This window comes from Lissotriton helveticus, chromosome 8 (assembly GCF_964261635.1).
Source record: "Lissotriton helveticus chromosome 8, aLisHel1.1, whole genome shotgun sequence".
Lineage (NCBI taxonomy): Eukaryota > Metazoa > Chordata > Amphibia > Caudata > Salamandridae > Lissotriton > Lissotriton helveticus.
In genome coordinates, this window is record NC_136069.1 from 1,011,025,465 (window position 1) to 1,011,053,461 (window position 27,997).

The 27,997-nt window shown below is 43.6% G+C and overlaps 1 protein-coding gene across 1 annotated transcript in view; it reads right to left on the minus strand.

Moving 5' to 3' along the window:
- The window catches only part of PHEX (phosphate regulating endopeptidase X-linked), a 1,501,811-nt gene that overhangs the window by 879,298 nt on the left and 594,516 nt on the right, over window positions 1–27,997 (minus strand). The window contains exon 7 of the mRNA XM_078657844.1: window positions 1,571–1,687. Within this exon, the coding sequence (XP_078513970.1) occupies window positions 1,571–1,687 (117 nt within the window). The remainder of the gene's footprint in view (window positions 1–1,570; window positions 1,688–27,997) is intronic.

Here is a 27,997-nt window from a genome sequence, read left to right on the forward strand (position 1 = left end):
TCAGTCTCCCATACAAATGCTTGTGCAACCAATCAATAACCTATATAGTTACTCATATAGCTACTGATCAACACATGCAGCAGTTTACAGAACAACAGACATAATGATGCACAAATTAAGACAGTTTAGTCACTAACCCATGCACTCAGTGAGACACATTTAATCACTCACTCATACATTCAGTCATGCACCTACTAAATCCTTCGTCCAGACACTTATACATCGACTCATTCATAAATATGTAAGACATATTTTAACTTTACAGAAAAATACAGTCACTGGATTTTGTCATCAGTGATGTCATCAGTGATGTCATTTGAGATGTCATCAGTGATGTCATCAGTGATGTCACTGACCATGTCATGAATGATGTAATATGTGACATCATCAGCAGTGGATTGCGGGTGCGTGATATATAGTTAGTACAACTAACTATATATGGAATTTCATTGGTTTTGTGTGAGTAAAATAAGGTTTTTTAAATGCTAATTCCTAACTATATATGGTGTATAACCTATGGTTTTTGTCAGTGAATTTTTAAGGTTTTGTAAATGCTAATTCCTAACTATATATGGTCTATAACCTATGGTTTTTTCAGTGAATATATATATATATATATAGATATATATATATATATATATATATATATATAGAGAGAGAGAGAGAGAGAGAGAGAGAGAGAGAAAGAGTGATAATGAGAAAAAGAGAGATAGAAAAATGTTGGTGGAGAGAAAAGGAAAGGGATGAGGATAAACAAAGAAGGGGAAGCAGAGGGGCAAGAAATTTCAGGAGAGTAAAAATTCTAAAATATTTGTCAGAGGATACTGAAGGAGTGCATTTAAGGATGCTGCTCATGGCACTGAGTACCACTTTTAAAGAAAAATATCCTGACACCAGACTCCACATGAGAACAAAGGCAATATTGCTTGAGACGGAATAAAACATCAACATTAAACTAATATTATCATGCTATGTACTCCCCTTCCAAGAGGAAGATTGCCCAACTTTTTAACAGCGGGGACATTAAATTACAAATATGAACCTTTTTAGGCAGTATATGCACATTTTGACGCATAGAATACATCATGTGCGGCCAGTGAAATTGAGAAAAACAAAGTGTGTTCATGTATTGCCAGGAACAGTAAAACAACAGGGTGTTCGATATGGTGTAAACCTATAGCACTCTGAAATATTTGCATGCGATCACTTACGAATATTTCTCAGCAGTGCATTTACTTTTCAATGTGTTTCCATAGTGACTGTGCCACATAAATTTCTTAGGATTACACTATGTGCATCAATGGTCTCTCCAAGGAGCAATTACTGTACTCACAGAGCTGTGAAAACCGCAGAGGAAGGCGTATATTTCCAGAGACATTAGTGGGCGTTGATTACTTTCGTGTGAGTGGGCAGAACAAGTATATCACATAGGTTTTGACAGACTCTCTCTTATTTTCTCCTTGAATATTCATTGTATAATAGACTACGTTTCAAAAATGGCTTCCTTGTCTATGTTTTTGCTATAATTGCAGTATTTAAAAAAAAATGCTTTCGCGTTCTAATTACTAACCTCTGCGATTTTAATTTCTAGTTTCAGCACCGACTTCATGTCAGATTCAGCTCTGGTGGCATTGGCTCCCAGGAGAACGGCAACATCAACCATGAACTTCAGGAGCGCGTCCTGGTACTGTGAAGGAAAGAAGTATGAGTTAGACAGTGCCCTGCAAGACAACATTTAGAAGGACGGGAATTTGAGCCTTGTTGTTACCAATGTATATTCCAACATAAATAGGCACGGACTGGCTCTAAATGACACAGTGGAAAGACCAAAAAATCCTTAAGGGGAGCGGTGTTTTAGTGCTTAATAGGAAGAGGGACACTCAGGAAATTCAGCTCTGAACTGTGGAAGCAGCATATTTTTTTTAGGACAGGTTAGATACTCTTGGCAAGAGCTAAAAAAATGTATGCATCAGTATCAGGTATCAGAGCGCTTTACACGAGCACCATTTGCCTTACACAGGGACACCTTAATTTTTCTTAGGGAGCGGGAGATTAAGTGGTTTACTCACAATCACAGGATGCATAGCTGTGATTGCCGAGACTCAGTTGCCCCAGTAATTGGCTGTTGTAAGTGTAATTTCCGGATGTATGACATTACAACGCATGCTTTTACATCGCATGCCTTTACAACGCGGTATTTACAACGAATACCTTTACAACGCATAGTGCTTTTAGGCGCTGGATAGTGAATTGTTTAATTTACTATTCCAACTCCAGTCCCCGTGGATAGTAGGGAAGGTGTTGGATAGTACATTAAACCTATTCCCTATCCTAGAGCGCCCCCCAGCGCAATGTGTTGTAATGGTTTGCGTTGTAAAAGTTGCGTTGTAAAGGTTGTTTACCGTAATTTCCTCATTCCTACAGAAATTTCATTGAAGCAGCAGCCACGTGAATCTGAATTGAAAGGGGTTTCCTATTGTTTTTCTTTTCTTTTTTTGTGCTGCTAGATTGACTTCAAGTTCAAACATCTGGTATTTGAGACTAAAACATGTTGTCTCTTACTACACCACTAACTTGAGTCCTTTGTCTAGTAACTATGGGGAGCAGAGTTTGAGTTTTGGTGGCTGCAACCAATCAAGCAGAAGGAAACTGATTCCAGTAGTGGTGAAAACGTTGATGACCTTGGATTAATTGGGGATACTTATCGTGGGATAGATAGAAGAGTATTGGATGTTCTTTGGCTGCTGGGCTTCAGAGACTCTTCTTCAGCTTGGGTCTGGCCAGGGAAATGTTTAATAGATGTTCATTGGATTTTGTGTACTGGAGAAAGTGCACAAGATTGACCTGCTGCATATCCCACTAACCATTGGTGGGACTCTGACTGTCCCTCCATTGAAAAGAGCCGAAAGGTTCTAAAGAAGTGGAAAACCCTGGTGACCACTGTGTATGAGCATGATGCCAGTGAACTGAATTTTCCCCAGGTCTTCCCACACTGGACTCTGAGTTGTCCTTGTAGCAGCTTTATATTGCCCTCTGGTGCTGAGTTCCACCCAGCTTGGAGCCATGTTGGAACCCATGCAAGTTCATTCAAGCAGAGTATTGGTAATGGCCACTGGCATAACAATCCCCCACTGAGAATATGGTGAAGCTGCAAATAAGCACCATTAACATCTGTAATCCAGAAGGAGGAGTGTAGTTGGACGATTGCAATGAGAGCCAGGGCACTGGGAGCAGAATGGAAAAAGGCAAGCAACTTAAAACAACCCATGAATATGTATGCGTGAACATATATTTGTATGTCTCTATGTTTGTATAAAAGAGAGGGACAGTGTTTGGTTTTGTCTGGAGACTGTGCTTCGCGAACTGGTGATCTCCCTCTTTGTGGCCAGTGAGATCTTAGCCCTTTATCTCAGGCCACCCATGGCATGATAGGCATGGTCATCATTTGCATGAGCCTGTAAGTACATGGACGAAATGGCTCCTAAAAATGGGTTGCACAGGAGAATAGGCAGAGTTAGTGGACTCCCTCAGAGTGCCCTTTCGTACATGGGAATGTAGCTTCCCAGAGATACCCAATAGGTGGAGGTACAGCCATAGAAAGGATGGGGTTGTACTGCAGAAACACTTTGGTGACTGAAGCAGCTATGCTGGCAATGTCTTTGTTGAGACTACCTGCACTGTAGCCTTTAATGGGAATCCTTAGAGGCCAACGACTGTTTGTGCATTCAATACTTTATTTCATTTCATACCAACATATGAACAGTAACAAAGATGATAGATAAAAAAGTAGATGAGATGAAAGTGGTCGGCGGCAGAAAGAGAAAGTCAAAGAGAATTCCAGTATCCAGGGAAAGTATTTAAAAGGAACATAAATGTAAATTGGCACAAAGAGGATGAGGATACACAAGAAAAAATTCTAATACCAAACAAAGATTGCAAAGGAAAACGTAAAAAGAAACACATTTTATAATAGAAATAATAAGAGAAATAGGAGCACCAAGAAGAAGTCTAAGAATAGTCAAATTAAACCATTGAAAATTGAGCAGAAAGGGGCAAACGAATACGAGAGAGAGTAGAGATAGGATTCTTGGTAGAGTGAAATATAAGAAATGGACAGCTTTTCACAGGTTAGAGTTGAGAACAGAAAGAGGAGGGGTTTGTCGGAAATGTGATGAGAGGCGAAAATAAGTTTGTCAAAGATAACCCCAGGGGTATAACCTGATGATGACAGTGGGGAAAGGCAGGAGAAAAAGATACAGAAGGAAAAGGGCAAGCATAGAAGAAAGAAGCAGCACATAATTGTTTGGGAGGGTTAGATAGATTAAGATGGTGGTAATGGAAGGACAGACTGAGTTATTAGGCAAATAATCCACAAGAAGCACAGAAATTCTCCTTTTGAAACAACAAAGATTCCACAACAAGAAAAATTACAAGCGTTCCTTCTCAGGGATGGCCCCCAGGATCTGGAATGCCTTCCCGAGTCAAATCTATCCTCATGGCTAAATTTACTTGAACATTAACTACGCATTTACTGTTTGCCTATTTGTCTCCCCCTTGTATCTCAGTGCCGCAATTGACCACCCAACCATTCTCGACTACCTGACATTGTACGCTCCATGCACAAATAGCTTTATTAAGTTTTCTTCTACGTTTGCAGCTCATTTGTACTATGATTTCTGTATTGCGTTCTCCTCTCATATGTATGTAAAGCGTTCTGATATCTGCAAGGATCTGGTTCATGCGATACAAAACTCTGAAAAGAAAGAAAGAAAGAAAGAAAGAAAGAAAGAAAGAAAGAAAGAAAGAAAGAAAGAAAGAAAGAAAGAAAGAAAGAAAGAAAGAAAGCCCATGGGCCATTCCCACAGAAAAGGCATCAAAGGTCAAAGTAGAAAATCAGGAAGATGAATAGTGCGAAAAGAGAAAATGAGAGGACCACTGGTTGAATATGAGAGGCAGAATCATGCTTGTCAAGGTTCAACATAGAAGTGAACATTGAGAGAAGAGGAAAGCAAATTACAAAGTTAGCCCTCACAGAGGTCTTAGTAGAAAGGTGGGTTCCTCAGAGGCAAATTGAGACTCTTCGTGTGATGCAGAATGTGTTCTGTTCAATGAACAACTGTGCAGGTTCCAGATGAAGTTAATTGCTTCCTTTAATCATTAAATTGTTTCCTCCTCTTGGTAATGATGAGCAGCGTGTCTTAAGATCGTCATCACCTATTTTAAACAATTAGTACTGACGGATTGCTCAATCCCGACTAATGTTGCCTTACCTAAAACCATTTACAATGGTACTATTTCCAATGCTGCTTTAGCATGCCAGGTGAATAAGAGTGGAATATTTTTTAAACCTTGCACTGCCACAGTTTCTGAATGTCAATACATTTTTTAGTGCATTTATATGTTAAAAGGGCAGCAAAAAGGCTACAATAATTCGATGTTCAGAAGACCAATTTTGCTATCGGTAATTGCTCAACACATACAAAATGAGGGCCAGATAAGGAGGATGAAATCGTGGCTTAAAAGAGAAAGATGAAATAAAATACTTGGTGAACCCATAATTTTGGGCGCATCATCAAGATATCAGCAGTCTCCTCTGTGTAAAGTCTCATGCAAATACTATCACAATCATTTAAGGAGGACGGTTGCCATCTGGAACCTTTCTGAATATGACTTGTACTGAATTGGTTATATCTGGAAGGTTAATTTAAATACTTATTCAGAAAGATTAAATATAAGTATTATTAACAGTCAGTTTCAGTTTCAAAATGCTTTATTCGGTTTGTATAGATACAACCATATAGCAACATTCATAAATACAATTGAAGTCACTTTTATAAAGAATGATGAAACTACTAAAACAATTGCATTAATACAGGCAAAAATAAAATCTAAAAGAGAAAATAATCACTAAATATAGCGTCAGTTTACACGTTTTATGCAAGGCATGCCGGGGGGATAATACTAAATAAGAGACCTACACAGGGCGAAAAGTGCAGTAATGTGTGCAAAATAGGCAAGGATTGGACATAGCACTTAACGACAATCAGCAAATTAATGCAAAACATATCACATCAATATACCATAGAGTAATCACTTGTAAATAGCAGCCCTTTTTTTACATTTAGTACAACATGCAGATAGGTGGTACTTTAAACAAGAGACCTATTCCAGGCCTAAAGTGCAATAGCATGTGCAAAATATGCAAAGAAAAGGGGGACGTTTATATTTAGCAGCAATTATTAAAGTGTAGTGCAAAACTTGCTGGATAAGGTAGTACCAGTCAGGAGAAGGCTTAGACTGATCATAAAGTGCAGTAGTGTGTGCAAATTGTGCAAGGGATAACTAAAGTGCAATGTCTACAACTTTTCTCACGTATTTAAGCAGCAATTGTATACAAACAAAGAAGGACCTGAACTGGGCATAAAGTGCAATAGTATGTGCAAAAATATGCCAGAGTAACTAAAGTGCATTAACTGTAAAAGTCTATTACATATTCATCAACAATTATATACAAAAAAAAATTTTTAAAGGTATGAGTCCAGGGGGGTACAGGCCAGAAGAGCAGTCAATACAAGGTCTAAAATCATGATAAAAACCAGAGGTCACGTATAAGAGAAATGCATAAGGTTTGACAGTAGCTCACAATTGATCATAGGTGTCTTTTCCAACGGAGATCATATGATAATTGATTTCCTGTGCCTAATACATTTAAGAACATAAGTGGCTACACGATAACATATGTTAGGGGACGACAGGTCAAACAATAATTGCATTGCAGCTCTTATATCATACGTACTGTATTCTAAAAATAATTGTTTTAGATAAAATTTTCTAAAACCGGTATAAAAATTGCAAAAAAGTAAAAAGTGGCAGATACTCTGTTTCGATTTTCCATCGCATGGGCACGGGCAGGACCCCGGCTTCTTTATAGTAGGGAAGGCCACCAAATGGTGGACTATACCCAGCCTCAGGCGTGCCAAAACAAAACGATGGGAGTTAATACTGACAAATGTAAGGTATAATGGGAATCCTGTATTTAGATTGTATTCCAGGTACAGTTTGAGGGTACTTTGTGTAGCGCACCCCTTCATTCTAATCCCTTCAGCATGATCCATATAGGTGGTTTTAAGGTCACGCTTCGTTAAAACTAATTCTGTTGGGGTATCCTTAAAAATATCCTGGCCAAAAAGGGAATTATACCAGTGAAAAATATGTTTTAGCCAGGGGATTTTTAAGTGCTGGTCCAGTTTAAAACAGTCTAGAATTAGTTCCTGGGTAAACTTGGTTTCATCTTTGGCCCAGATAGAACGCCAAAGGGAGAGGGGACGTAGTGCAATCAAGTCTGTAGCATGGTGTATGCCCAGCTCCCTATGTGTAATTTCGTTGGAAGCTGAAGCAGGAAGACATAATAGGCGTTTAAGATACCTATTTTCTTCCTGCTGAATGGAGAGGGCAATCTGGGAATTATATCCCCATATCCCTGCTCCATAAAGGGCAGAGGACATGCACCTGGAGTTATAAATGGTAATCATCTCCCTTATTCTACGCCCCCCTAATTTGGAGGCGAATCTGAAGATGCAGTTTGTGTTTCTAATCATCTTCATACCTATACAAGATTGCTCGTTTGCCCATCTCCCGTCCCCAGAGAATGTAATGCCTAAATAACAGAAATGTTGCACAGCCTCAAGTTTATCCCCATCAAGGAAAAATGACTTACTTTTCTTCAATTTCTTCCCACAGGTCATAGTCATAGTCTTACCCTTATTAATTTTAAGCATTCTGCCTTTAATAAAAACATTAAATTTGTCAATTAACTTTTGGAGCCCATTCGCGGTCCTGGAAATCAGGACCGCGTCGTCCGCGTATAAGAGGACGGGTACTTGTTTGCCATTTATCATAGGGGCATCTGCATGGGACTCTTGTAGGGACTGATCGACCTGGTTTATAAAAAGGGAAAACAGCAAGGGTGCGAGAACGCACCCTTGCCTAATCCCTCTACCTATTTTAAAAAAGGGGGTACACTCTCCATTTGGTCCAAATCTAACTTTGCTTGATAGGCTACTGTACATTCTAGCCAGCAGGTGAATTATTTCGGGGGGTGCGCCCATAGCGAGTAGTGTTGGCCAGAGCAGTGTGTGTTCCACAAGGTCGAACGCCGAGCTTAGATCGGCAAAACACATGAACAAATGCCCTTCCTTTGCTCTCGTGTACTTGCCGATAATAAGCTCAAGGTTCACACACTGCTCCATGGTTCCTATACCCCTACGGAACCCGTACTGGATGGGTGATAGGACCTTATTGTCCTCAACCCAGGACTCTAATCTTCCCAGAAGCACGCGACTCAATATTTTTAATGACGAGTCCAAAAGAGAAATTGGACGATAATTACGTGCTTCAGCCCTAGAACCTTTTTTAAAAAGAGGCACCAAAATGGATTGACCCCATGAGGTAGGTAGTTCATTCACAATAGCAGCATTGAAGTAACGTGTTAAAATAGGCGCCCAAATGTCAATCTTAAATTTAAAAAAGTCCACAGGGACCCCATCTGGGCCCGGGGCTTTCCCCCCCTTACTTTTCTCTATAGCATCCTGCACCTCATTTAAAGATACTGTAAACAATAATTTCTCCCATTTAAAATTAATTGGCATTCCAGTTAAAACATTAGGATCTAAACAATCAGAGTTAAAAATCCCAGTAAAATGTATAATCCAATCTTGACAGCTGACATGCGAGGTAAGTTCGGGGATGTTGTCATTCTTTAAGTACGGACTGTTTACAGTGTCCCAGAAGAGTTTGTGATCTTTTGTTTCCGCTGCCCGATCTAATTTAACCCATGCCTCATCCTGTAGTTCACTCTTCCGAGTAGCCAGGGCGATTTTGTAGTTATGACGGTCTTCCCTTATCTTGCAGTGGTCTCTCGGTTTTATATCTAATGAGGTTTTTAGCCTTTTTAGTGACTGGGCACAGTTATCATCAAACCACGCCGTCTTAACTTTTCTGCGCTCCCTTGATTTGCTTGTCAATAATTTCTCAACAGTTTGTGTGATGATTAGAAATTTAGACAGCAAGATTTCTGGGCATGGTGTTGGGGATAAACAGTATTCCAATTCTCCGTAGCAATTAGTGATTATGTTGGTGACAATTTTGGTAGGGTCGACTTTTATCCATTTCACCCTCATCCCATTTGGTCTTCCTACGGAAATGTCCTGGATAGGTTGGCCGTGAGAGTTCCTTTTTGACGGCCAGTCCAGTAATTCGACAGATACACTGTTGTGGTCACTGACCGTTTGTTCGATTACCCACACATTTATATACATTGCAGAGCTGGAGACAATAATGTGATCTATAAATGAATGGCTATTCCTTCCGTGGAATGTCGGGCATCTAACATTGTTGGCATTCGTATTGCATTCAAGAAGTTCTAAATCATATTTGGCCAGTAGGTTATTCAAGGCACTTCCTAGGATGTTATGCGGGAAGTGGTTGAAGATGCTGGTAGTTTCCCTTCCAGAATATTCTTCCCTGTGGCCACAAGCCCCCTTGAGTGCATAAGAGCACGTTTTGATATTAAAATCTCCGGCCCACAAGATTACCGCTGGTTTAGGGGAGCTTGATAACATTGCATCGACAGCCTAGTCGATGTCAGAGATGAACAACCCCTGGCTGTGGCTAGCGATGTTATTGTAAAAGTTCACAATTATTAGATCTTTAGAACCACTGTGGGTCACGCGCAAAACGGATGCATGATCTCCCAAGACTACATGGCTACTGACCCAAAACTCAGTCAATGTTGTAGATAGCAGGGTCACTAACCCCCCCTTGGCGCGGCCAGCCTGCGAAGCCACGGCCAGCACGCTAAAGGAGGAATATCCCTCAACATGGACTTCTGCTCTATCCCACGTTTCTTGGAGGCATATGATGTCATAGCCTTGCTTAAGAAAGCCATCCCATACAGGTGTATTTACCTTGGAAGCTAGGCCCGCTACATTCCATGTGATAACCCTCAGTGAACTTTCCCTGGATACATGGGATGGAATCATTTCTGTTGTTGCTATAGATGGCATTTGATCGCCTAGATGGTTTACCACCGTGCAGGTGCTGTTATCTATCGTTGCCATGTCGTTAGGGATGATTGTCGGGTTCTCTATGGAGGGTTCATTTGCAGGGGGGATTTTAGGCGGGCATGTACGGTTGTGGTCGGCTATCGTGGTTGGATTATTTAAACTTAGAGCAGAGGTGTTTATATGTATTACACTTTCTCCAGTAGGTATATCTGGCAGTCAATCGTTTTCATCAAGAGAATTGAACATCTCGAATCTATTAGATGTTGGAACAGCGAATTGTCCATAGATGTTACTTCCAGACCCAATTGTATTGTGATAATTAAGATAATTGGGATTAGGCATTCTGTACAATTCCATAGGTGGTTGTGGAACATGCTGATTATTAAATACATGAGTGGTCGTGGGGTACAAAGAATGGGAAAAATGCCCGGCTAATTGTACAGGTGCCTGCAATGCAGATGGGTAAGGTGTATTAGTTGCTCTAGGATGTTTAAAATTCTGCACGGGTGTCTTGAACCCCACCAGGTTTCTATAAAAATAATCCAAAGGGAACAGGGTTGTGTTATATTCTTTATCAGAGGGGATGGGTGCGTTCAAGATGGAGTCACGTGCCCATTCAGTGGTTTTGTAATTTATAATTACGCAGTCCCCGTTTATGTCCTTTTTGCTTGGACCCACCCACCCTACCCTTTGGGTTGAAATAATCTGGCCTGCACCACTTAAGGGGAAGCCACAGTTGTGGACCAGCCAGTGTAAAATTTTATTTTTAAGAGTTTCACTGTTTTCGAATTGGGAGGGTTTGAGTTTCGGTACATTAGCAAGGATTGCTACCAGAGGCCTACTTTCTGGTGGAAGATTGATCACAGCGGGGATGATATTGTTATAATAACTACGCGCCGGTGGGTTCCTGCTTGCTGGGGTGTAGTCCTTAAGCACCACCCCAGTTGCTCTGTGAGAGGTGGAAGGAGATGGGCCGTTATGGGTGTTACTTTGTAAGATTACGGTTTTACAGGTAGGTGCTGGTGGATTTGTATTACTCACTGATGGAACCTGTGGTTTAGATACAATATGGGCAGTTGTTATAGCCTTATTCCTGATAGATACATTGGAGATGGGTTGAGTGGTTTGTGTAGTTTGTATAGTTTGTGGGCCTAAGTGTTCAAGGATGTCTAATTTGGCTAGGCCCAATTTTTCTAGGTTTTCCACCTTTTTACCTATTTGCTCGAGTTTATCATTTAGGGGAGCAATAAGGTGCTTCATGGCATCCGTAATTTGGACCAGTATTGACTCCATATTAACTTCCGGTCCTGTATTAGGCATCAATCTTGCAATTCCATTAGATGGATCTATGGGGGGTGTGGGTAAGATGGTCTTCTTTCTTTTGCCCTTTAGTTTCATACATCCCCTTAAGAAAGCATGTGGTTTCCTGGTGTAAATGCGTCTGGTTCTGCGATGGGCGATACCCTGGTTGATCATACTACTGTCGCTGCTATTGTTGACTAGGTCTATTGTAGGCATAGTATCTGCAGTATCGCAGGTAATCAATGATGCGCTAAGGGCAGCACTGGGACCCGATTCCTCAGGTGGTGGAACATCAATCTGTAAGTTAGGAGTTATGGATAGACGGCTGTCCCTATCTTGGAGTTGTATGGGAGATGTAGGGAAGTCTACTGTGGGTGGAGGCACAGTACCCGGGAGACCTGTATAAGATTGCATAAGCATGGAATCGTTGGATAATGCTGTCATATTGATATTATATACAGTGCTATCAACAGGTTGTGGAGTGCGGTGGATTAGGCAGGCACTAGGAGGTAGAGACAAACGTTTCTCAGTGTTTTCGATGGCATTTGCTACCACTACAATTGTCTGTTGGAGCATGAGGTCAATGGCAGTTAACGTTGGTAATGGTGTCTTAGTTTGGACAGCGGTCCTTGCAACAGAGCGTGTAGTAATAGGGTTTTTTTTAACCATGTTCTTGGTGATGGGTTTAGATGCAGTTGGAGCCATTAGCAATATATTAATCACAAAGCGTTGTTACCTTGAAGTTCGCAGGGAAATTGGCCAGGGGGTGGTGCCCAGCCCAGACTCCTCAGGCCTCTAGAGGGCCACAGAGGGCCCGCCCTTTGCCCGGGCTTCGCTCGGGCGCTCCCGCGCGCGACTCGCGGGGCGAGAGGCACTCCGCAGTTAAATCGCGCCTCCGGGCGCTGGTGATGACGCTCCAGGTGCGCCGCTTGCCTCCGGGGCACCTGGGATGTGCAGTCCCTCGGGGAGCTTCAGGGAGCCTCGCTAGACCAGCCGTTGCCCTCACGGCGCTTGGAAGGTGAGGATTGCACCACGGGCTGCCGTTCCCCTCACGGCGTGTGTTTCTCTGCCCAAGAGTCCGAGAGTCTGCCCCCACTGAGCGCTCGGCGCTCCGCAGTTAAATCGCGCCTCCGGGCGCTGGTGATGACGCTCCAGGTGCGCCGCTTGCCTCCGGGGCACCTGGGATGTGCAGTCCCTCGGGGAGCTTCAGGGAGCCTCGCTAGACCAGCCGTTGCCCTCACGGCGCTTGGAAGGTGAGGATTGCACCACGGGCTGCCGTTCCCCTCACGGCGTGTGTTTCTCTGCCCAAGAGTCCGAGAGTCTGCCCCCACTGAGCGCTCGGCGCTCCGCAGTTAAATCGCGCCTCCGGGCGCTGGTGATGACGCTCCAGGTGCGCCGCTTGCCTCCGGGGCACCTGGGATGTGCAGTCCCTCGGGGAGCTTCAGGGAGCCTCGCTAGACCAGCCGTTGCCCTCACGGCGCTTGGAAGGTGAGGATTGCACCACGGGCTGCCGTTCCCCTCACGGCGTGTGTTTCTCTGCCCAAGAGTCCGAGAGTCTGCCCCCACTGAGCGCTCGGCGCTCCGCAGTTAAATCGCGCGATGAAATCGTGGCTTAAAAGAGAAAGATGAAATAAAATACTTGGTGAACCCATAATTTTGGGCGCATCATCAAGATATCAGCAGTCTCCTCTGTGTAAAGTCTCATGCAAATACTATCACAATCATTTAAGGAGGACGGTTGCCATCTGGAACCTTTCTGAATATGACTTGTACTGAATTGGTTATATCTGGAAGGTTAATTTAAATACTTAAATACTTATTCAGAAAGATTAAATATAAGTATTATTAACAGTCAAAATAAGAAATGAAAATCATCCGATGAGTAAAAAACTACACATAAATATGAGAATGTATGGAAAAAGAAAATAAAGCATCAAAACACGGGAAGTCAGGAAACATTTTAGATGCTCTTTTGACAAAGCTAAATCTCATCCAGTGATTTTCCTTGAACCATCAATTAACAAAAATAACAGCAAGAGTCGCATTTTCTTCTTAACATCTTCATCGTGATGATTTCTAGTGCTCCCAGACAACTAAGAAATTGTAGGGATAATGTCATCTGTGGGAAGGAGAATCGATCACCGGTCTCAGTTCCAAATTGTCGGCTGATTCTTCGTCCAATATGCTATTTATTAACCTTTTATCTCTCAGAGTTATCTGGTATTCCTTGAGGCTACTGTGGATCAGAGTATAACTGAGGAGCACCTCAAAAGCTTGGGTTCAAGCGGAAACAGAATCCAAGGTGTCAGTGCGGCCCCAGCAGAAAGAGTAATAGGTTTCACTTTTTGTTTTCATCCTCCAAGTCCGTCTGTGTTCTGAGTTGGTGGTGGGGGTGAGAAGCCATTCCTTTAGTGAGCATTAGCTCGAAAGTACTCCTAATTTCTAATATAATCCTTATAAATGTTCCACAGTTAAACCTTTTGCATCACTTCCTGTTGTTTCATTATAAATAATCCCAGAAGCTTTTCATCAGGTGACACTTAATATGGCAGGACCCTTCTGTAAGTGTGTGACGCTATTAATTGCCTGTCAGTGGCTATTTTATGAAATGAGGGATCTTCCCTTGAACATCAACCCTTTCTAGGTCTTCTGTCTTTGTTGGCTCCGTTCTATTTTGTATCGGAATGTTTGTTTCCAATATTTTCTCATTTTTTATGAAAAATCATGTTTTTTAGGTCAAGCCTAGAGCAGCACATTCGCTGCACTATGAAACGGACCTCTTGGAATCGCTCTGGACGCTCGTGCCTGTGAAAAGGCCTAAGGATTGCGGTTACGAGCAGCGTCGCGCAGTATGCTATCTGCTTTGTGTCAGATTTCACACATGCGTGCGCGCGCGCACCACTCGCATGACGCTGCAGATACTTTCACTTTTGCGACCATAGCAAATTTGGCATCTGGGGATGGCTCAGTTCAACAGTATCTTTAATTGAGTAGGTTGGGTTGATAGTTCCACTGTGCTGTACAGCAGCCTTCACAGTGAGGCGCTTGTAGACAGTACCTCTCGTGAGCCTTTTCCGAGGCAGGACCAGCGCGGTTTGCTTCCTTGATTGTTCCTGACAGCTTGCTTTCATTGGTAACCCGCACAAGATGAAGGTAGCTCTGTTGTCTACTTACGATTCTGAAACATCCGTCACACGTTTCTTTCCCTTACACTTCCCCATTTATCTAGCAGGAAGGTGGACACCCACCCGCGGGTATCGTTCTGAGGTCTACCGTGCACTGCTAACCACAGCACCAGGGTGGGCCTCCTCTATCCCATGGGAGACGCGTGCAATGTGTGAACACAGTCGCGAGTTACCATTGACTTATAATGGAGAACGAAGAAGTTACAAAGTTAATGTTTTAGGGCACATCCGGATGGACTACGACAAAACCCCGTTAAACTAGGACACTTGGAGAGTCAGTACCCACGGGAGCACCGGAGTACTCATGTTATCTCACCCAGGGAAGCCGGGTGCATTGGTGCCTTTTGGTGTCGGGTTTCGTCAATGCTTTCAATGGAGATTTGCAAAAGAAGTGCTGCAGGCGGCCAAAGAAAGAGTGTCTGGGTGGATCCAAGGGTGGATCAAAGAACTGAGGAACCTGAAAGCAGAGGAGACAGAGTCTGGGTCACTAGCCAGTGACCAGGAAGGAACCAGGAGGGAACCAGGCGATGTCGCGATGATCTCAGGTGAAGAGGTGAAGCTTGTCTCTGCTGCCACGAGGACCAGGAGGTGTCGACAAAAATCAGGAGCTTGATTCGAGCTGCCCACGAAGGATCTAGTTGACTGCAGTGTTGGTATCTGGACTGGACCATCAAGCCTTGGCAAACGCAAACCACGCAGGAGGTGAAGATTGGCTTTGAGTCAGACCAGCAAGGTCTGGGGAGCTTCTCCTTTGCAGGGAAGCTGGAGCAAGCCTGGAGCAACCAGGATAGCAGTTTGGTTTCAAAGGTTTGTCTTCAGGGGGCTCACTAACTAACGGGCTAGCAACCGGGAAGATGCGTTGAGCTGAAATGCAAGAGCGGGACCCACGCGGCACTCATGGAGTGTGGAGGGCTGAGCTTCAGTGCAAATGGCGCTCAGGTCTGGGGCTTCTTGTATCCCAATGCACAACTGCGAGGGTGCCTCGGTAGTTGCACTGTTAGCAAAATGCAGGATGTCCAGGGTGTCCGGTCCCATGTCTCTCGTGTCTGCCATGGGTCTCAGCTTTGCTGTGGATGTGGGTCAGAGTCAGAGAAATCTGAAAGTCTAGTTCCTGAGTCGCTGAGTCTTCGGGATCCGTTGGGAGCATCAGCAAAACAGACCAGCAAGTTACTGGTGGTGCCTGTTTGCACAGGGTGGTCACTCCTTGACCACAAGGGAGATGTCTTCATTCTTCTAGTCAAAATAGAACGTCGAAGGTCCAAAAGTTTAATTTCAGAGTTTCGTTCCAGGATAATCTAAAGTCGTAGGGACACAGCTCCTATACTTATACTAAGGATGGGGGCTGGATTACCTGCCTAGGTCCCTCCTATGGGTGGACCTGAGAAGGGGGTGTCCAGTTTTGTGCCAGAGCTGGGGCTGGAGTGCCCCAGCAACTGGGTTGAACCTGGCTATGCATGGAGCACCTTGTGTGCCCCAGGCAGTGTCTAGATGCATTCACTGAATGCAGTCCTCCCTGCCCCAATACACAAAACCCCTGTCTGGGGAGGTGCTGGCACCTCCCTGGACAGGAAACCTATTGTCCAGGCCGCCCTTGCTGGAGTTTACCCCAGCAACAGGAGGTCAGACTCGTGTCTGTGGCAGCAGCATCCATTTTGTGATGCTGAGGCTCTGTGTAACTTTAACTGGGTAAAGCAGTAACTTACATGTCTTTTCCCTCTAGAAGGATGGAATGCTACCCCCGCCGCCAGATTTTGCGGGGGTAGTATTCCAAAGTGTTTGACACCTTACACGACATGTTTTGATAAAGCCAAACCAAAGTTAGCATTAACCGCGAGGATTATAATGTACTTAAGAGTATATGGTATGGCTATATCATAGAACAGCTATAAGGAGATGGTTCCGAAAGCTGTAGAGGGGCTCAGCTCATGCTAGGGCACCCTCTCACATAAAATCAAGCACTCTGCCTCCAGGATTGTTGAGACCTACCATAGGAGTGGCTTATAGGTGTATATGTGTCTATATGTAAAGTTAGATATAGGTATACTATATCTAAGTAACGGGTACCCAGGCTATGTGAACAGACCTGTGGTGTCAGTTTGGAAGGCAAACCAGGGGTGGCACAATATATGCTGCAGCCCCTGGTAGGCCTAAGGTGCACCTATGCCCTGGGTACCTATGGTTCACTATACAGGGGCTCACAAGGGTGACCCAGTAACCAATCTGGTATCTACCTAAAGTACATGGAGTCCATTTTATAGAGAAAGCAGATAGACTGGGGCCCTGAATAGCAGGGTCCCAGGCCAACTAAGTCGAAAATCAGCAAAACACCAGGAAAAAAGTTGGGGTAGCCATATAGTCAGATTCCACCTTCCTACAACGAGGGCCAGAAAGGTTATGTATTTACATTACTATATAATACCGAGACTAGATACAGTTCAGCGATTCATCTCTTACCTGGAGATAAAAAGAGAGTTTGCCAACAAGAGAAGGGTATGCTGATTGAACGGTTTCATATCTGTGAACTGTAAATTGTACTTGAAGGAGTGATTATTGTTCCACGTTCTTTCTCAAGATTATAGGATGGTGCAGTTACCTTGGAAACAGGCATGACATCTCCTCTTTTCTGCACTGCAAATGCTGAAAGATACTTTGAGACGTAGCTGGCAGTGAGTTCCAGAACATGGCAGCTTGTACTAAGAAAGAAGTGCTTCCTATCGATTTCTGATACTATCAGGTTGGCATAATGATCCGTAGTGAAAGCCAAAGCAAAGAGTCCTGTTTTATTTAATTGCTTGGATTCAACTTGTAAGAAACAAATGACAGCATCTTGTCCACCAGAATCTGGCAACCAACAGATGACACAATAGCATCTCAAGCAACAGAGGCAGGCCCTGAAAGCAGCAAAGGCAACACAACATTTGCACACACCTGGAACTCCCTCTCCTACATTTATAGAGATCAGGAAGGAATATAAGAAACCTATTTGGGAGGCAAAGTGTGCAAGGAATGAGCAAGACTGGTTTGACATTGTACAAGCCTGCAAATCAAAAAACAACAAATCCCTGTGGGCCCTCATTAATCAGTTAGAGCACTGCCCCACCTGTGCTGCTGGCAATAAGGTCCCACAACAATACTGGGTTTGCTCATAATGGATCCTTATTGGATCATTATATCACAACAACGAATCAGTCCTGCTGTGTATAAACAACAAGACTGACATTCCAGCTCTTGCCTTCGCCCAGGCAACTATTGCGGTGCAAATGAAGAAAATGAGGGGAAATGGGGCGCCAGGCCCAAACGGGGTGCCAGCTTCAATCTACAAGCATAACCCAGACTTATGGAGCAAAATACTCTGCCCAAAATTCAACTGGTCTCATAAAAATTCTATACCAGAGTCTCAGCAAGGGTCAATACTCCAGCCAATCTACAAACAAGCATTGGTATAGCCAATAGGTCTCGCTTTTGGCACCTTATAAGTATTTACTTATGCAGCACAATATCCTTGGTGCAACAACATCAACTGTTGCATGGCTAAACACTTATAAGACCTAAAGGCGAGACCTTTTGGCTATGCCAATGCTTGTTTTATTTGCTATACTCAAAATAGAAGCAGCTGAATTGTGATTTCCAGGAAAAATCATGATTTTTGCGCCTAAACCCCATTTTCCATGCCTCTGGTTCCCAAAGCACACTCCTGGGGCCTTATTTATGAAGGAATTGCGCCTGCGGTGTGTCCCTTTTAAAATGGGTAAAAGTGACGTACTGGTTGCGCAAGGCCTTCATAAATAGGGCCCCTGGAGTTTACCTCTCATGGTGACTTCAATAGCTGTGAATATTTGTGTGCAGAGTAAAACTCATGGATATTTACTTTTTTTAATAGAAGATGTCAAAGTTGCCCCAAAAAACCACAGATTAACACCAAATCAATGAACTCATGCTTTCTGAGTACAGTTCTACCTTCAAACCAGTTATGCAGTGGCGTAGCAAGGGAGGGGGGGGTCTGCCTCGGGCAGAACGAGTTTTGGGGGCGGTGGTCCCCCCACCCGCTCTTACCTGCGGCTGTCGTGGGGCAGCCAATGCAGGAATAAACAGCAATGCCCCTCCCCGCTCTTACATGCAGTGGTCGCGGGGCGGCAAGCGCAGGAATCACCAGCATCCACTCCTCCTACATGCTGCCACCGCAGGGCGGCAGACGCAGTGGCTGCCGCAGGCGGCAAAATGTCTAGCTACGCTACTACAGTTATGGCATTAATTAGTTCCATGTTTTTTTACTGTAGGCTTGATCAAAATTTCAAATAGGGCCTACAATGGAAAAACATAACTTTTTTCAACCCCGTTAACTTTCTTTCCCTGGCAAAGATCTTACCCCGAATGAGCATGCCGAACGCTAGCCAACTACGCCAAGAGATTACCAATTATGGTGCAGATCTGTGCACGGGGTCAAAGTTATAGGCAGATCAAAAAATGCTTTTCAAAGGAATCAAAGGAAAGTGTGATTAAAATTTAACTTATTGTGAAGCTGAAATATATTGATTTGGCCACAGAATAAAAGAGTGATTGCTGATCTCGGAGTGATGCCGTTTTCCTTCAGAATATGGAAGAATTGTAAATATATCTACCTCTATTTTCTTCATATATACCCCAAATGTATCACTCTTTCTTTGTTCTCCTTCTCTTACACATGCTAGTACCACATATTTATTTTCTTCCACCACGTATATGCAGTATGTATCTATACATTGTCGCTCGCCACCACAAACAAACATACAATGTATTCTATCAATGGGTAGAATACATTGATGCTATGTCTTGTCAAACCATAAAGCGTTCTTCTTCCCCAGTGGCGAGGAATGCATTATTTATATACTACATATAAATAATTAATCCTCTCTTCGCCTCTTCCCAACTCACAAATAAACACACAAACACAAGGCAGATTGATGACTTTCGAACTCTCGCTTTTGTTAACACCATTCCACATACCAGGAATTGCATTACTTTAAGAGCGCTTCATTTGTATTTTTCTTGTTTTAGATGTTTATGTCCTAATTATTGAAAACAAGGCAAGATTCCTTTTCTTCTTGGCCTACATATCTTTTTACATTCACAGGTTACTTTATTATTATTTTTTTATGATGAGTACATACATCCCTGTATATGCACGTATGTACCTCTTCAATTGTAAGAATGAAGCTGGACGCTGGAAAGGAGCACCCCTCATGAAAAGCAAGATTTTTTTATTTTGAGATTATGCTATTGTGCCTTGCTGGAATTATTTATATGTGGATGCCTGCATTCATGAAATATCTATCAGTTCAAGAGTAAGCATGAAGCGGGGCAATGGAAAGGTGCACCCCTCAAGCACTGACGAAATGAAAAGTGAGGGGTCCTTCCTGCACAGTACTTAGGGGGGCCCCTTCCGGGTTCAATCAGGAGTTCTCCGGCCAGAGTGCAGTGCCGAGGGGGCCCCTTGGAGCTAGGGGCCCCCCACACCGCGTGGGCTGCGGAGGCCTGTGTTGCGCCCCTGCCCTCAAGGCAAGCTGTCGCTACGCAGATATGTTGCACACCAGTGGATGCTCAATCCTTTAGCGGTTTTAAGGCTCTAGACGATGGGCCTATAAATGAAACTGATTTTACGTTTTTACTAATATTGTTACTATGTTACCGTAAAATGTAATCCTATATCATAAAATAGTTTATTCCTACAAATATTTGGAAAAAGTAGGCGGTAAAAATGTGGTTTGAGTTGAAAACAATCAATTTTGCCTGAATAATCGCGTAGCGATAACACTCTCATATACACACAGCTCCTCTGCGGCTGTATGTCCCTGTCTGTTGATTTTTCATTGTCACTCGTATTTATTTTTTCAACCCTTTCAAATCAGGCTTTGAGGCAGGTTGTTTGGTATTGTCTGTTGTCTTTGAAGTTTCCAGCCGCCGCCAGGGATGAGTTTTCTGCTGCTGAGCTTTTATCTGTGCCACTTATTGATCCAATTCAGCGACCGTGCTCAATAACTGTGCAAGGTCACATTGGCACTGTAGGAAGCTGGCTCTTTATGTGATATATCAAAATGAGATATATTGTGCAAACAAAGAGTCCAGGGGTTCCATTATGTGTGGACAAGGGCTTGCTATGGCAATCCCAAGGTGGTCTGCGAGGGGGTAGTGTGGTCGAGCAGCCTTCGGCTTATCACAGAGTGTAAGATATCTAAAAATACACACAATGGTCAATAAATGAAACACACAGATCAAGAAGGAGATCCACAACAATTTATAGAAATAGCAGGTACCTTTATATATGTTTAGACATCAGAAGAATATCATTCAGGAAAGTACGTTTTTAAAGAGAAATACTTTTCAGTTCAAAATGTTGGCACAGTGCAATTTCTGGAAGCTGCAATGCTATCCTATGGGAGAAAAAGTCATTGCGACATTCAGTTAAAGTACAGCGACTTATGGGACCCTTCTCTAGGAGTTAAGGTGAGTGGTGGGCAAGGTCCAAGGGGATGTATGACGTTACAACGCATGCTTTTACAACGCATACCATTACGACGCAGGTTTTACAACGCAAGTCGTTACAACGACTTGCGTTGGGGGGCGCTGGATAGTGAATAGTTTAATTTACTATTCCAACTCCAGTCCCCATGGATAGTAGGGAAGCTGTTGGATAGTAATTAAACTATTCCCTATCCTAGAGCACCCTCCAGTGCAATTCGTTGTAATGACTTGCGTTGTAAAAGATGCGTCGTAATGGTAGTGCGCTGTAAAAGTTGCGTTGTAAAGGATGTTTCCCGGTCCAAGGCAGCACCAGCAGAACATCACCAGTGGCAGTAGGGCGGCCAGGTGCAAAACTTTCTCAGGTGCCCTGTGTTATCCTATGGAGAACAGTAGTGGTAAAAAGAGGCTGCAGCCTTTGACTGGGGGCCAGTCAGGTTGAACCAATGGTGGATGCTCAGGCCTCACAATGCTCGGGATGTAGGGACACCTTTGGTCCTCTTCTCCAAAGCCCAGGGGTGACTGGTGCAGGGGAGTTTTAGACGTCAGGTTTTCTAACCAGGAGCAGTCACGGTAGAGGGGGACTGCATGCAGAGGCTGCATGCGATGTTGGAGGGTCCACGAGGGTTGAAACCATGATGGACTCAGGCTCTGGATGGCTGAAGTACCTCAAGAGCACTATTGACTCACTTCAACCTGGACTTGGAGCGATGGGTGCAGTGGTGGCCTTAGGTGTCAGTTTCGGCAGTTCCGGAGTCCTTCTGCAAGATGCAGGGAACGGTTCAGTTCAGGGAATGTCCTAGTTCTCGAATGAAGGAAGGCAGTACTCCCAATTTTTTCAGGCACAACAGCTGCAGGACAAGATTTTTTTGGCACAGTTTCAACAGGGAAAAGCAGACAGGCCAATAGGGCTGGGGCCAAGTCAGTTGATCTCTTCAGTCTTCTGCTTTTGCGATTCTTCTTTGTAGGCCATCAGGATCTGCTCTTCTGGTTCCAGGGGCTCTGCTATATACTTAATTTAGGGACGTGTAGAGTAGTAACCAATGGGTCACTGACCCTTGGTGTCACTACACTGCCTATCTGACCAGTTCCCGCTGGGCATAACTGTTGTATTCTCCTTTCATAGTGTTGTTATCAATGTGACACAAAGTATTTATGCATATCGTTAGTGATGCAGGCATTGTCGTAACTTCTGCATCCTAGCAACTGCTGTCGGTTCATCTGGATTCTAAATGGAGAGAGAGAGAGAGAGAGAGAGAGAGAACTCTGAGCTGTGGTTAGCAGCTGTTGATGGTTGCTGTGCTATATCTAAATAAATGCTTATTTCACCTTCAATTTGAGTCTTCTACTTCATTAAAATAACCCTGTCCCAGAATTCCTAAGTATGCCATCACAAAGATGGCTACTTCTGAAAAATCATGTCCACCTCAGTTTAGCCCACCTTAGACGTGGTACTAGCCTGGAGGTGGCATATCTACCTCACAGGCTAATTTTCTCGCCTGTCCAGGTGCCAAGGGGGCTTTGGACAAAGGGGGTAAGCCTCCTCTCCTGTGAGGGGAGTCACATTCACATTTCAAAAGTGGCAGCTCTTTGAAACTTGACGATCTAGGAAGGCTAATCAGCAGGTCATCCTGAGGGAAGGGGTGTGATACCCTCTTCCCGAACAGGCTTTTGTTCTGGGTCTCCTGAGAGCAAAAGGCTCTCACCTTAGGAGGTCAGAACAGTGTCTCAGGTGGCAGGCTGGCAGAAAAAAGTCAGGGAGCACACCAGAGGCTGTTAGGTTTTCAGGGGACACCTCTAAGGTGCTCTCTGGGTGCATGCATTGGTACCTCAATCACTGCAGTCACTGTGGGTTAATCAATATGAGATGTTTGATACCAAACTTCCCTATCTTCAGTGAAGCCTTCACGTAGCTGGTGAATTCATTTTCACCAGTGCCCAGCACATGTTTCAAATTGGCTTCTCTGATCACTTGTACTGGCAGTAATAGGACTGACCAGCACAGGGGCACATCTGCTCATGCAGGTATGCCCTCACATGTAATATTTAGCACCCTGCCTTAGGGCTGTCAGGCCTGCTGAAGGGGTGACATACAAATATTACATGCAGTGGTAGGGGACATGACACACAAGGATGTATGACATGTCATGTTTTCACTTTTATCTGCACCAGGACACACAGCCTGTAATGACAGCCTTGCATGTGCTTAGTGAGGGGTCCCTTAGGGTGGATCAATTTGCACTGCTGCCAGCCACGGTCGGCAGTAGGAGTTCCTGCAGGGTGGTGACGTGGGGAGGGGGAGGGGCAGGGTGGGGGGTAGTAATGTATGGATTACAGAGTTTAACAGGTAAGTAAACATATAAATAAATAAAAAAAATGAATTTCGTTGCCCACACAGCATCACCAAATGCGATGCAGTGCGCGCAACGAAATTCGTTTTATTTATTTATATGTTTATTTACCTGTTAAACTCCGTAATCCATACATTACTACCCCCCACCCTGTTCCTCCCCCTCCCCGCGTCACCTCCCTGCAGGAACTCCTACTGCTGACCGCGGCTAACTGGTGCCCTTAGGAACCCTCTTTAGTACCTCATGCCCTAGGTACCAGGGGTACAATTTACTAGGGATGTACAGCAGTTGCTAAAGGTTTTGCCCAATATCGGAAAAATAATTGTATAGTTTTGGGAGAGAGCTCTGGCACTAGGGACCTGGTTAGCAGGAACCTAACCTTGCCACCTTGACACCTTGTGTCACAATAACTAAGATACTACAAAAAAAGCAACTTGAAAACAAAGCGGACCAAATATTTTTTTGTTAAGTGGCCTTGAGGCCTACGTGACCAAGGCAACAGGCTTAAATATAAGGCTCAGCTGGGACATTCATACTAAAATACAGGACACTTAATATGAACACTATTAGTACCAATGCTTGCTACCCGGTTTGACATATCTCGTAAGCCAACATGTCTTTAGCTCAGAGCTATTTTTTATGTTCTTTCACTGATTGGGATATTTGGCGTTATTTTTAGAGTATACTGTAGTTTTAGCCTTGTTTTAAATATATTTAAAAATGTTTATATCTATTTAATTGTGTGAAAGGCAGCTATGTATTATAGTGTGGCCAAACACATTTTAAGAAAATTCAAGTATGAATTACAGCACCATATTTTGTATAGGACCATGTTGTTTTGCATTGCATTACTGGGTTTAGCAAAAGAAAAGAAATGTCTGGCATGCTTGGAGGACCAGTCTGCAACAACTACATGTTCAGGGGTTTAGGGGCATGAAAACAACATTAACAACCACACTAGCAGATTTAGTGAGCATATCACATCTTTAGGTATTATGAACAGAGCATCACCCCTTAAATCACAACTTCATCCTAGCCCTCATAAAGTGAGGTATGTGCACCTCCTAGGTGCACCTCTCAGACAAGCATCTTGCTGTCTAGGTAGGCAGCAAGAAAAAAGAAGTTTGTGTCCTCACGAGAAGTCTGGGCTCTGTACACCCTTTTCCAGCTACTAAAACTTAGAAACATCCCAGCCTGAACTCCTGTTTAATGTCTTTTTTCATATTTTCAACAGACTTCTTTATTCTTGCTAGAAGGTTCTACTGTTTGTTATATAACTTTGCTTGGACCTGGTGAGGGACAGGGGTATACATATGCTCATTTGCTGGATCTACCCATCCCTGTTACTGCCCTAGCACCATCGTTTTACAGCAGATAGCTAATTTGAATGTTCAGTGCTCATGGGGGTTCAGGTTGACAGCCGCTACTATGGCTCAATGTAGCATACTCCTTGCTTGTCTCCTCCTCAAGGTGGTGACTGCTCTAGATTGATATATCTTAACTCTAAGAATAAGACGTTAGTGCAAGTTTTCATGTTGTATCTAACAGCCTCTTTACGATGTGGGTCGGTAAGCCTCCGCCCACTTGTCGGAGGCTTACTGACCGACATGGTTTGTTTACAGTCTGACAGCCGAATATAAATGTCAGCAGTCAGACTGTAAATCTGCCAGTCAATCCGATCCGATGGGCTCCTCGAGCCAGTCAGACAGTCAGAAATATCCCTTACAGACGGCATTTTCCACCTTCAGGATTATGATGCCGGTTTCCGACAGCCTTTTCATGTCACTAGCATACATTGACGCAAAGTGTCAAATCTTAAGAACTGAACTGAACTAAGCTAAAACTTCTATTTTTAAGTATAGTATTGTGGATTTTGTCGTCTGTGGTCTTGTGTTAAGTCTATATGAAGAATACTTATTTTTTATATAAAACCTTGTGTGGTGTCTATTTGCAGTGTTCTCACTGGGTTACTGTATGTGGTCATAATGATTTACACACTGCCTCTGAGATAAGCCTGTCTGCTCGTGCCACGCCACCAAGGGGGTGAGCAGGGGTTATTTTAGGAGTGTACCCCCTTACCCTGACAGGAGGCAAGGGTCCCTATTTGTCACAAGTACCTACCTGTGCCAACTAGAGACCCCCAAATCTAACAGGTATTTTTAAAAGAAAAGTAATAAAATATTTGACTCAGAGAAAGAGAGAGAAATGCAGAAAAGAAAGGAAGGAGAAGGGAGAGTAAGACAGGATAAGAGAAAAACGTTTGGGTTGGCGGAAAGAGGAGGCATAACCTGGCCTGGCAATTTGGGCTGGACTGTTCCCAATGGGAGCAGGATCAAGACTGATTTGCATATTGCTGGGTCCAAACTGGAATGGCGTGGTGCGCAAAAAAACAACGATTTAGGGGTGAGTGTTTGACATTGTTCAGCATGCTTTCCTTCATTTGTTCTTTTTTGCATTTGTTGTCCTAAGTGGGACGGGTCTACCCTGATGTCAAGCTGCCCACAGGGTCAAGCTAGGTTGGCTGATGAGGGGTGATACCCAGAAATTGGTCCTAGGATGCTTGTTTCTTGTCCAGGGAGGATCTGGGATGGGAGTTCGGCCTGGACTGTTCCCATGGGGAGCAGGGTCAAGACTTATTTACATATGGCTAGGTCCAAACTGAGGTGGCATGGTGAACAAAAAATAATGGATTTAGTGCAGGTCTGTGACTGGGGGTGAATGTTTAATTTTTTCAGCACTCTATCAATTGTTCTTTTTGCTCTTGAGGTGCAGAATCTAATATGAATTTTCACAGTACTGGAGACTCCCTGAATGTCATGCTGAGGAGCACACTTGTATATCTGGCACAAATGAAGATATGGCTCTGGCTGAGCTCAAAGTCCTCTTCGAACCTTGAGCCCAACAAAAGTTGAACTTTCACAGCAGACGATGTGACCTAGTGGCTTCCCACCATGTAACATGGGATTGTAGGTAGCCTCAGGTCAGCATCCTATGAATCCTGCAAATCTCTTTGTGCTGAGATATGCAAATGTGTATGTAGTCTGAGTCTGTTGTGCAGCGCATTTATGTTCTTGCACAAGGTTTGCACTTTGTAGAACTGTCCAAAATATAATGAGTGTTCTGCATGTCACCCTTTCTCTAAACTTATCTTCTAAGAGTTACAAAACAAAGCAATAACCATTCATGTCAGAAAGAACGACCCTTGTAGTGGCTGAATTGCATGGTGTGAAATTTGGGATCAGTCCCTGCTTCCCTGCCTGACCAATTTGAGTAATGCTAGGCAAATACTGTATTTCACCAAGCCTCATTAGTTATCACATATGAGAGCAACTTCAAATATGTGAGTTGACCCAGTGCACTGTACAAACACTTCTTGGGGGAGACTATCAAACATTTTGGGCTGGATTGGCATCACAAAAGTGATGCTAAACATCACAAAACGCATTTTTCCTGATTCACTTTCCAGTGTAAAACTTGTTTTGAGCTGGAAAGTACCCAAAAGTAACGTAAAGCAGAGTGAAGTGCTGCTTTGCAATAATTTTCATCAATGGGTTATTACATGGGAAGTTCATGGACAGTCCCATGTAACCACCTCCAACCACCCATGCTTTTTGATGCTAAACCCTATCTACGAACATTAGTAGACAGGGTTTAGCACCAAAAGTTAATGCTGCTGAAAATCAGGCATTAAAATGAGAATGTTTTCATTTCTTCTTTCTTTCACGACTTTGCATTTGTGCTGCACTGTACAGCTCACATACAAAGAAGGAATAGGCTTTTCAATCGTCTAGCCATAGTATTTTGTACAGGAAGGGTATCCTGAAATCAGTGCCGAATTAGGGAGAGGGGAGAACAGAGCCATGTCTTTGTGAATAGGGCACTCTACTGCTCTCTCCCAGTCATGCAACGCAGCACAGCATTTTTGGCTGCTGCGCTGCATTCCGTGATACCTTTGGTATCTGGGACCTTGTGTTTTATTTAATAGCCTACAATGTTACCCCATCCAAAGTAAGAATCTATGCCACACATAAGATACACAAGGCAGTTCACTTGCCTCCTAAATTGCTAATAGCATTGCCATCATCTGGGGGAAGGAATATTTCTCATCTCATGTTAGGAAATGGGTTTCTGGCTGGCAGAGGTATGCATCCTGACCTAGCAGGAACCACAATACTAGTTAGTGTAAGTCAGATACCCAACCTAAATTAACCTGTGCTCACCCTCTGGTAGCTTGGCAGAGAGCAGTCCTGCTTAATTTAAAAGGCAATGTGTAAAGAATTTTGTTGCGCGCACTGCATCGCATTTGGTGATTACACATAAGGCTCGTACTGGCTGGTGATGCAGTGCACGCAACAAAATTTGTTTTATTTATTTATATGTTTACTTACCTGTTAAACTCCGTAATCCATAAATTACTACCCCCACCCCTCACCCTCCCCACGTCACCACACACAGATACCGTCACCGTACACAGATAGACTGTCCTGAAGAAGACCGATGTAACCCATTAAAAAGAGGGCACCCTAAGACGGTCGAAACATGTTGACCACCGCAGTTTGAGGAGGGGTGTTTTAGGATCTTAAGTTCCTGCCTAAACACT